The sequence below is a fragment of the Entelurus aequoreus genome, linkage group LG17 (assembly GCF_033978785.1).
Source record: "Entelurus aequoreus isolate RoL-2023_Sb linkage group LG17, RoL_Eaeq_v1.1, whole genome shotgun sequence".
NCBI lineage: Eukaryota > Metazoa > Chordata > Actinopteri > Syngnathiformes > Syngnathidae > Entelurus > Entelurus aequoreus.
The window spans coordinates 6,766,179-6,778,022 of record NC_084747.1 but is presented as its reverse complement, the minus strand read 5'-3'; the positions used below and the strand labels follow the sequence as shown (position 1 = coordinate 6,778,022).

At 42.2% G+C, this 11,844-nt stretch overlaps 1 protein-coding gene and 1 pseudogene across 1 annotated transcript; both read right to left on the bottom strand.

The window, feature by feature from the left end:
• Positions 1 to 584: 584 nt before the first annotated feature.
• LOC133631859 (perforin-1-like) lies at positions 585 to 1,724 on the bottom strand. The gene is made up of 3 exons (XM_062024024.1): positions 1,417 to 1,724; positions 954 to 1,217; positions 585 to 871 (listed from the first exon to the last, which is right to left on the bottom strand). The coding sequence occupies exons 2-3, from the start codon at positions 1,209 to 1,211 to the stop codon at positions 674 to 676; spliced, it is 456 nt and encodes a 151-aa protein (XP_061880008.1). The 5' UTR covers positions 1,212 to 1,217; positions 1,417 to 1,724; the 3' UTR covers positions 585 to 673.
• A 2,620-nt stretch (positions 1,725 to 4,344) lies between these two features.
• On the bottom strand, positions 4,345 to 9,156 carry LOC133632216 (macrophage-expressed gene 1 protein-like; annotated as a pseudogene).
• Positions 9,157 to 11,844: the final 2,688 nt, after the last annotated feature.

Below are 11,844 nucleotides of genomic sequence, written 5' to 3'. Positions count from 1 at the left end.
ACACTATTAACTAGAGCCACTCGATGCCCATTGCACCGGTCGCCCAGCGGGGGGTCCCCACATCTGGGGTCCCCACATCTGCGGTCCCCTCCAAGGTTTCTCATTGTATCCCATTGGGTTGAGTTTTTGTCTTGCCCTGATGTGGGATCTGTGTTAGGGTCTTGGACAAGGGGGGGAGACAAGGTGGAATTACAAAAAATGAAAAATTTAATTAGACAAAAAGGGATAACTAAAGGCGATGGGGAAGAAGCGCATACCATGTAACCTGGACAAACTAGGTTCCTCAGTGGTCGGCAGGAGAAAAGGCCAGGACGCACTGAGCAGGGCAAGAGTCCAACAAAAGAATCCCCTTTACTTCAGGGAGGCTAGGAAACAAACACAAAAGAGGTTAGGGAATTCAGGACTAAGGAGCGACAACGTACCAGGTCTGGGGAGGTGAAGCAGGAGCATGCACGAAAGGGGTTCAGGATACATTAACCAAGCTGTTAGTGACGAGCCTAATTACTGGCGGGCTAATTGCGAGCAGGTGTGCCTCAAGGTCCGCCCCTCGCCGAGGACGAATCACTGAACACATGGGTGCAGACATAAAGGAGAAGGCAAGATAAAGACAAAACACAACCGTCTGAGCCGAGGATTTCGTTGTGGGTTGTGCAGCCCTTTGAGACACTTGTGATTAAGGGCTGTGTAAATAAACTCCCAGCACTGCCTTTCCGATGTTATCAAGGCTCAAACCTACGCCCCAGTTGTTGTTTACCAGCGAGCTCGAGCTGCGCAGAAGTGAATCCACCGAGTGGTGGAGGGCACTGGAAAGCTGATTGCTACAGCGGCTGAAAGGACGCCAGTCAAGCACAGAGGCTGGGAGCTTCGGAATCTGAAGATGATAATTAAGAGGGGGGGGGGGGGTAAGAACAATGACACATTTGATTTGAGTTGCCCTGTTTGGCAGTAGTCACCTGTCCATCATGGAAGCGGTTCGGACACAGTGTGCACGTGTGATTGTCAACCAGATGAGCTTTGACGTTAATCACGTACGCCCCCGTCCGACGCATCCGGACCACATCAAAACCCTCCCCGGCGAGATTGTAGCCGGGAATGAAGGCGGCTTTCTCACACTCTGTCGAAAAGCCAAGTCGACAGGACCAAACCTTGCTGAGTGACAATGCCAACGCCCACAAGACAAAGCGGCTTGTATGGAATCCTTTGGCAGGCATGGTTACCTAAATGTAGGGTGAACAAACTGTATTTAAGGAAGCCTTTCTTGCAAGGATTTAACTCATTGTTTACTTTTGATTACAGTCGCACAGTGGTCAAACATCAGTCTCTAATCCTTAGGTCTTGAAAAACTGGAGCATGTAATCCTGCCACAGATGTTGTGAAAAATACCCCAAAATACTTGATGAGACTGTCCACACCTACCTCAGTTTATGTCTTATCCTCCCTTTGGACAAAACTGTGCAGAAATTCCTCCGAAGTCTCGATGGCGCCAGCCTACAAAGGGCCTGTCTAAACTTTTGGTCGTGCTGGACATAAAGCTGCAGACTGGCCGAGATTCCAGCGGATGGCTCACTTTTGTCTGTGGTCCGTTGTTTGAAAAACACCAAGGAGGGACTTTATGGGTCAGGGCTTTTCGTGCCTCTCTCTTTTCTATCTCTCTCTCTTTCGCCCCTTGAGGCTGTTCCAATTTCCTCAGCGTGAGCTGGTTTGTTTTCATGTTCAAGATCTCCCTAGTTTCTTGCAGCTGTGTATGTGCATGTTTGTTAGAAGAGCAAGATGGACAACTGCATATTTACTGGAAATGTGTGTGTGTGTGTGTGTGTGTGTGTGTGTGTGTGTGTGTGTGTGTGTGTGTGTGTGTGTGTGTGTGTGTGTGTGTGTGTGTGTGTGTGTGTGTGTGTGTGTGTGTGTGTGTGTGTGTGTGTGTGTGTGTGTGTGTGCGCGCAGGAGGAAGAGTCTTGTGTGTGTCAGTGTATGTGTGTGTACGTGTAACCCAGGCTTGAAAACACCATATGCCTGGAGTTGAAATAATTCATTTGAGTTAAAATAATTCATTTAGTCACGATACATTCATTTCAGTTAAATAACTAAGTGTTAAAACAGGTACAAACTAATCTGCACTTTACGTTATTCATTTATATTTTTAACCTGCTCTACAAGTTGTTAAAATAGAAAATACGCAATATACATAAAAATGTTGACACAAACATGGTGTCTTAACAGAAACTGCAGAGGTAAAAATAACCTGTCTCCGTGATTGTCACCTCTAGAGGGCAATCAGTGAGCCTGTGAGCCCTTCCGTGTCACTCGTTTTATGACGCAACTTCCTGTAGTGTGGAAGAAGAGAAACTCCCCTTCCGGTTTTGCAAACACACGCGGAGAACCTGTCGATCAATCCTTGGCCATCCACTCGGTAAGGCTTGAAAATAAGCTTGCAATTCGATCCATCCACATTTCTAATGTTGTTATACAACTTTTGATCCGTATATTGTGTTGTTTGAACCTTGTAGAGCAGTGTGACATCCGAGTGTAATATTCACTGACTGACATCCTGTGCAGTCATTTCACTTGATCAGCGGTGAGTGAATAACAATGATGTGATGTTTTATTTAAGCCATAAGTGTTGGTGATATTTATTTTGTTCATGTTTACAGCACATGCTAGGAACACTGTGATTATTTTTGTTTTACTGAAGTAGTAGATTACTGAGTACTTTTGATTTAGTGATTGAAGGGGTAATTTTTAGTGCATCTCTCACCTGTGCTAGCAAGGGAGAGATTTAGCACGTTGTAACCTTATATACCTCCAAGTTGCTACACAAAAGTCCATTTTGAGCATTAATGTGAACTTTGTGCAATTAACCTACCTCGTTTAATTGTGAACTTAAAGGTGCATTTAAATAGTATTTGTATTTTTGTATTTGAAGAAACATTTCATATATTTTTGAATATTTGAACAATTGGAAAAAAGAACTATAATAAGCGCTTAACTTTTATTTTGATATTTCATATTTTGAAAACAAATACATTGTAAACCAAATCATTTGAGATACATTATTGGTGATTAATCAATCAATCAATGTTTATTTATATAGCCCTAAATCACAAGTGTCTCAAAGGGCTGTACAAGCCACAACGACATCCTCGGTGTCGAGTGGGTCTGACATAATATTGTGAAAGTCCAACACATCAGCGAAAGTCCAGTCCATGGTGGGGCCAGCGGGAACCATCCCGAGCGGAGACGGGTCAGCAGCGTAGAGATGTCCCCATCTGATGGACAGGCTAGCGGTCCACCCCGGAGCAGAGCAGAGTAGAAAAGAAAAGAAAAGAAACGGCAGATCAACTGGTCTAAAAAGGGAGTCTATTTAAAGGCTAGAGTATACAAATGAGTTTTAAGATGAGACTTAAATGCTTCTACTGAGGTAGCATCTCTAACTTTTACCGGGAGGGCATTCCATAGTATTGGAGCCCGAATAGAAAACGCTCTATAGCCCGCAGACTTTTTTTGGGCTCTGGGAATCACTAATAAGCCGGAGTTCTTTGAACGCAGATTTCTTGCCGGGACATATGGTACAATACAATCGGCAAGATAGGCTGGAGCTTGACCGTGTAGTATTTTATACGTAAGTAGTAAAACCTTAAAGTCGCATTGATTGAGCTAATTAATGCTAGTTAAAAGTATTTAAGCTAATTCATGGTTATTTAAGGACACAGTTGAAACCAGTGTGTGTGAATAATACAAGCTATTGGGTCTTGTCTGATCTATTGTTAGGTCAGGTTTTTTGATTGGGTGATTCAAATACCATCTTAATTCCTTGGAGCACCTTGTGTGGAGAGGACGACATCGCCCTTCCAGCCCAGGTGGATGAGAGGCTCCGCAGTCTCTCCAACTCCAACACTGATTCCCCCCATTCCCCAGATCCATCAATCCGATTCCCAGTGCATACTGGGTGGCGAGCTACCTGAGAATCTGGACACTGCGGTGCAGTGTTGACGTCCCCTCCCCCACGGTCTGTGCGGTAGGACAATACTTATACAGTGCACTGTTAGCTACAGAGAAACGGGCCCCAACGAACTATTTAAACAAACTTTGGGAACTTTGAAAAAAGGGTTTCTATTCTGCCGGCTTTTCTTATTCTTGTTCATTATTTTTCATATACTGCAGTTGTTGTAAATTTATATGTGCACTTTTCAATACATGATTGGCCATTCAACATTCAAGTTCATCGTTGTCTGTGTCATTATTGATATGCAACACTGGCTCTTAAAAACACTAGGATTCTTCTGATACTAGTCCAGTTCGATATTTACACCATTGACTACTACTCACCTGTTTCCTCTATTACTAGTTCGTAACTAGGGTTACACACGCATATGTCTGTGTGCTGTTAACCTTACCATAACCATGAGGTCACTTCAGCCAGTGTCTATTTATTCTTGTGCATAGATTGTAGGTTGCTTTTTAAGTTAAACATTTCTCTTCACGCTCGATTCCTGCAGATTGAGTCAGTCTTTTTTTTTTTAAAACACATAATTATCCTCCCGGAAAGTGTAATTTATTTTACAAATGACTTACAAAGTTACCTACACAGCCGCAGTTATGTTAACATTGTGGATTTTTTTTATCATTATGGATGCACTTTATTAGTCCTTTGAGAGAAAGACAGCAAGATTAAAATATGTGAAAGAAATCTCAGATTTATTTTAAATGACATTTATTTTATTGTAAGTCATATAGTCCAAGACTTCAAGCCATTCACACGATTGTCTTTAATATCGGGTATGATATACAGTGTATATAAATATACAGTATAGAGTCTAAACTATGCTATTAAAGTAAAAAGTGAAAGTACAGCTTTTCAAATAAGTCTTTAAACAACATCCATCAATCTTCTACAGCTTGTCCCTTATGAGAGCAGGGGGGCTGGGGTAGGATCCTGGACAAGTCGCCACCTCATCACAGGGTTGACAAAGCGAAACAGACAACCATTCACAATCACATTCACACACTAGGGCCATAAAATAAGTCAGCTCTCACTTAATATTTCAATCGTTCTCAACCAGCGCTCCCAACAGGTGTAAAAGAAAGGTCATCTCTATCCTCCTTCAAAACCGCAATAAAAGTACACCTCCAGGCAACTTCAACCCTAAACTAACACCCTCCCCGGATTGTAAATAATCAAATATAGATACTTTTTCTTATGCTTTCTGATCTCTCTCTCTCTTTCTCTCTCTCTGTCCACTACCTGCTGTGCATATCCTACCAAGTCAGACCTACACTGTTTCAATGTCCATTTCTCTGTTCTCAATTGTTGATGACTGAAGTGATGATAACAACCAAACCTAACCCCACACCCCCTCCACATCCCACACCCCGGATTGTAAATAATGTAAATAATTCAATGTATATACTCTGATGATTATATTGTGTGATGACTGTATTATGATGATAGTATATATCTGTATCATGAATCAATTTAAGTGGACCCCGACTTAAACAAGTTGAAAAACTTATTCGGGTGTTACCATTTAGTGGTCAATTGTACGGAATATGTACTTCATTGTGCAATCTACTAATAAAAGTTTCAATCAATCAATCAAAAAATTATGCTCTCCCCTTGATCTCACGCAACTTCCTCTTGATGTGTTTCCACGTTAACTAGCCTCACCGTCATCCCAGGCAGCCCTCTTTGAAGTCTTTTCACCAAGAATACCACACCCGTGAGCACCAGCGCCATCATGCCCATCACTCCAAAAGCTACCCCTGCCTTTTCCCCGGTGGACGTCTGACTCTGGTCCGAGTTAAAGCTCTTGAAGATCATCCTGGTTGGCCAGTTTGCACATCTTGCTTTGTCCGACTCTAACCCAGTTTTTTTCGCCCTCCGTCATCACAATAACCGTGTTGTTGGCTTGCAAGTTAACAACTGGTGCTCTGGTGAAAGGGGGGAGGTTAATTGGAAGCAGCTGCCCACCGGTGAACTGTCCCGACTGGACACAGTAGAGGATTTCACAGCCATCGCTGACTGCAGCAAGGTGTTGACTGAACTTGGGGGGGCAGCGACTTTGTTGCCCGCTCATGGGGTTCTCTGACTGACAGCTGAAAAAACCGCCGAATGGTACAGAATATTTCAAACCAAGTTCGTAGTCATTACTCACGCAGATTACTTGGCCATCTGAGAGAAACTTTAGTGGAATGAATTGTAATGGGCAACTTTTTGCCTTGGTGATGGGGTTCACTTGGGACGGGCTATAAACCCCTCCGAACAGATACCCAGAGTTCTCGGGGGCATTGCCATTGACCGAACACCAAAAGGTGTTTATGTGAGCTGAGCGTACGTAAGTGTTGTCCTGGCACACTTGGCGATGGCATTCGTACAGGTTTAAGAACCCACATGAGTACGGCTGATCGTGACATTCATACTTGGTATAAGCTTGCTGTCTCACTTCTGATCTCAGTAAAGTGGGCAAGTAAGGTGGCTTACAGGAAAAGGCACCCGTATCAGGGTTTTTCTGAGCCAGGGCATCACACAGTGGCTCTGCGTTTTGGGAGTATGGAATACACTCCTGGTAGACACCACCAAAACTGAGGTTTTTAGCGGGGCCATCGCAAGAAGCGTCATCTATGTTGGCTTGGAAGTTGAAGTTCTGGGAGTTGACGTCGATACAGCCAGGGCGAGTGTTGACCTTGTAATAGCGCTGGATGGCTTTACTAACTGATATAGCAATTTTGGCAACTGTCTGCTGTGGCAGGTCAGGCAAGGAGTTTTCATTGATAAAGTAGTGAAGGGCTAATCCTTGCCGATCAATAGCAACCAGGTTGTTTCTGATACTTTCCTGCCACTTCTGCAGAGTGATGCCAGGATAGAAAGGTGCACCGCCGTGGCTTTGAGTAAGAGAATATTGAATATTCGACTGGTACGTCTGAAGCGATGAGCTCTGTTGTGTGTTTTGGCTGCTAATGTCAAACTTGAGCTTATCGTAAAAGTTCAGGCCAGCCAAGGCTTTGACGCTGTGACTGTCCGACACGTTGTCCGACACGTATGAGGAGCGGAGGTAGTCCTCCTGCACCAAAGTAGCCCCGGCGTCCACACTGGTGATGACATGGGTCCCGAAGTCCAGAACCATCTTCTCTGAAAGATAGTCTGCATTCCTGGTTTGGTTATTTTCTATAGCATCCGCTATCTCCTTGGCTTGCTGAGCAAAACGGGAATCAAGGTTGAAGTCCGGATAAGCCTTAATGGTGTAGATGTGGTTACGCACCTTAAAGTAAAATAAAATACATGTTAGAATGTTTTTGTATAATGGTTCATAACATTGTGGTATAAACCTTTATACCAGGGGTGGGCAATTAATTTTTACCGGGGGCCGCATGAGCAACCCAAGCACTGCTGGAGGGCCACATCGACAATATTTCAATAAAATTTTGCTCAATATTATTTTTGATGTATACCGTAAGATAAATAATAATAATAATAATAATAATTAATAATTATAATAATACTTTAATTTAACCTAACTTAACTTTATACCAAAAGCACTGCTTTGGAAATCATGTGTACTCTTTCAGAGATCACATTTAGTTCCCCTTAAACATCCTCATGTTTTACAATGAAATGTAAGCATAGGATGAAGTGTGCATTCCTGTAACTTTCTCTAGTAACAGCATTCCATGATTAATATAAATAAATTAACATTAATAATAAATGACAGTAAAATAAGTACACGTATGACTGAGGAGTCATAGTGTAACTTTGTGTGGTGTTTGAGTTGTCCGACTTTTTGTGTGGCCATAAACGCACCAGTGGTTTAGTGCTATGCGTGTTGGTGACGGATGACAAGTTGGTTTTGGCCTGATTTGTACGGCAGAAAATGACTAGTTTTTCGAGATAGAAGTGTTTTACTCATGTCTTTGGTGTGGTTATGTCCGAATATAAACAGTTTTGCTCAATAAAGTGATCGATACAATTCCTGGCCTCGAAGCATCTCGATAGACGTTACAATAATTGAACGGTGTTCAATTGAACGGTGTTGACAAACACCGTTAGGGCCGCTTGTTGTCACTGTCACTCAGAGTTGCATTGCAAAATTACACAGAATAAAAGTGTTTATTTTGTTTAGAATTCAGATGGGATTTGATTTGGTGCACGGCATATATTTGCTGTGCGCAGAGGACGCTTGAGCAGTGCGCAATTGCTCAGGCGCGCACCTTAGAGGGAACGTTGCTTGGCAGTCCATGTCTTGTTGAAAACACGCCATTCGTCATCAACTTTTCTCTTTTTAGCGTCTCGGGTGTAAACCGTGCATCACTTGTCGCTGTGAACCTTCACTCACAGGTTACACACGGACATACGCCCATAAATAACACTTTTCAAAATAAAAGCAGCACAGTTGAATTGCGCGCACGACATAGATGTTTTTTCAACTTTATTTTGTAATTTGTGATTGTTGCTGTTCACATTCACTCACAATCACGCACGCGCATACGTCCACACGGAAGTAATACAAATAACGCTTTTCAAAACAAAAGCAGCACCGTTGTATTGCACACCCGACATAGATACTTTTTGAAATGTATTTTGTAATTTATGATTGGCCTCACGCGGGCCGGACAGGGACGCACAAAGGGCCGGATGTGGCCCGCGGGCCGCAGAATGCCCAGGTCTGCTTTATACTGAATCAACAAAATACAAGCGTTTCTACCTCACCTGCACTCTGGTTGCAATTGAAGAGTCTTGGACCTGATGGATTTTGATCCTTTGGTTCTCAGAGGAGTATTTTCCATTTAGCTGAGAATAAAAAGACACTTCAGCATTAATGCTGCTAGCTGTCGAGCTTTGCTGCTCCTGCCAGGAGCTCATTATCTCTGAGTTGGTTTCCACTCCCGTCTCTTTGCGAGGTATAACAAACACCTCATCTGGGATGAGGTAGAGCCCGTCCTCGGTAGTCTGGCACTGGAAGTAGCTGAGGTTCATGACCCGGCCCATATCGATGTTTCGTAGATTATCCCAGCCGCCGCCCGGTAGCGCCTCTAAGGCTGTGATGGAGAGGTTTATGGAGGCTCGACATTGTCTTAGCCAGTTGCTCGGGCGCTCCACCGGAATTGACAAACCTAGATGAAGAAGAGAGAGCCACAGGAGAGTCACTGGTGCTTTCATCTTGAACATGTCTGAAATGCAGGCAAGGACTACTGAACAGAAGAGTCAAGGGGAGTGCCTCCTAATCTATTTGTCATATCAAAAAGGGAATGTTCTATTCAGGAACTTGTGCTTGGTTATTATGGTTTCGCTTTTGTTTTCCTTTAAGTCCAATAAAGCACATAATGTTCACCTGAGTTTTCTCTGATAATCGAGGGTAAATAGTTAAGTTCAGTTTCAGTTTATTTCGAACATGCATACGATACAATGTAATGCATCGCATATTTCCAGTTGTTTTATTACAGCCCGTCCGAAAAGGAGTAGAAAGAAGCAGAGCTTATTTAATCCTACCCCTTTTCATTCCATAGCAGTTGTATCCCATTTCCTTGTTCTCTGTAACAGAACAGTGAATCAATATATAATAAATAAATATACCATAGTAAGTAAACTAATATTAAATACATAAATGATCTTTATCTCAAAAGGAAAAAAAAGGGTTCAAGATGTTCATCATAATTCTTGTTCTGTGTACTTTGTGAACACTTGTAGTTTGAACCGTCTGTTAAACTGAATCACATTGGTGCATTGTTTGATTTCTTTGGTTAATCCGTTCCATAATTTAATTCCACATACTGATATGCTAAGGGTTTTAAGTGTTGTACGAGCATACAAATGTTTTAAATTAGATTTTCCTCCAAGGTTATATTTCTCCTCTTTTGTTGAAGAATTGTTGTACATTCTTGGGTAGCAGGTTATAGTTTGCTTTGTACATCATTTTAGATGTTTGCAAATGCACCAAATCTTTGAATTTCAATATGTGAGAAAAATTGTATTTAAATTATCAAAAAACCTTCCGTTCTGAGTTTCCAATGAACAGACAAAGACGCTGTCTTTGTTGCACCAAGCAAAACGCTTGGAAGATTCCACTGTGTACCATGGAATCAGACGGGAGGGGTCATCCATTGTCCTCGAAAACCTGCTCGAGCTGAATCCACGACAAGCCCAAGCCCGAGGGATCTTCTTCTTTTGTCTTTGTTTTGACCGAAAACAATGACTGTTTACATACTCCTCATTCCTGCTGAGACAGGTGTTGTTGCGTAAACATTGAACATCTAAATAAAAGAGGAGACGAAAGCCTTCTTCGTCAGAGCGTGGTGCAGGACTGTACAGAGAGTACAGTGGCCATGTCTCTCCTCAATTGAGTCCAAATTGAATTCTGTCTCTGTTTGATTCCTTGCCTTTTGTCTTGTTTGAATTATGTCATCAGTGTTTGAACCTGACACAATATTTGTGATTCGATAAATAAAGGGTTTGTATGTTCTCTATATCCAACATTATGTATTATTCTAATTGATCTTTTTTGTAACACAGTTAGTGAATGAAGCGCACATTTGTAGTTATTTCCCCATATTTCTGCACAATAACTCAAATATGGTAACACTAGCGAGCAGTAGAGAATATGAATGTCAGGACTTGATCAAGAACAGGACTCAGATGCAGAGTGGAGAACAATCCGGCAGGCTTTTATTTTGAATGTTACTTTTTCACCTCCAGAGTCAGGGCAATACAACAATGGCTATATCTGACAGCTAGCCGAACAGGTTCCACAAAAAGGGAACAACAGAAAGTCACTCCAAAAGGAGGAAACAAAAATCTCAATCACGAACTATACTTAGCGCGGAATGCAACAAGGAAATGTATCAATTAAAAAAAACGCTCCAAAAGGAGGGGCAAACAATGGCTATAAAACTTCTACACTGTTTCTGATCTAGAAAAATAGTTTAAAAAATTCACTCAAAAAATTGAGGAAAAGCAGGAACTGTAAGAATAAACTTAAACTCACCACTTCGACTGCAAAACTGTCATGTTCTGTGATCATGTTTTGTTTAGTTATGTTCTGTTTGGTTAAAACTCCATAGTTCCTGTTTTTTCACTCCCTTGTTTTGTCACCATGGCGACCCATTAGTTTTCACCTGTCCTCATGAGACTCACGCACCTGTTTTTAATCAAGACTTTATTATTTAAGCTTGTAGTTGCTAGGCAGTTGCCAGGCAGTTGGCCTGGCGTCATTACTCTGTACTCTGATTCTGCTTCATGCCATGTTTACTGTTTCATGCCATTTCATAGTTCATACTGCTCTGCTCACGTCACCGTAAGTGTTTTTGTTTCATGACCACAGTTCAGTTTATGTGTTGACGTTTTTTGTTTCCTTAGCCAAGTTTGTGTCGACGCCTTGTGCGCGCCTTTTGTTTGCACCTTTTTTATAGTAGAATTAAATCATGTATTTACTTTCACGCCATGTCCAATCCAGTTCTTTTGCATCTCGGGAAAACAATCCACGCAGGAAACTGCACCAGAGTCCAAGTCGTGACAAAAACGTTATAACAAAAAAATCACTCTGCTGAGGAGAAAAGGAAACTCAAAATACCAACAAGGGAATTCAGGGTCAGGATACTCAAAGCAAGACGAGACAAGGCTTGGGAATGAAGCTAGAGAAGCACGAGACAACGAGACATTCTGGCAGAGAACAAAAGGAGACGCGAACTATGAGACACATGGGGGTAATGGGGAACAGGTGGAAACAATCAGGGATCAGGGATGACGTTGACTTATGACACAAAAGGAAGGACAAGTGACCTGAAACGAGAGGAGAGTTGCTTTTCAAACGAAAACATGAAATTCACAAGACACAAAAAACCAAGACAAGACATCCTTGT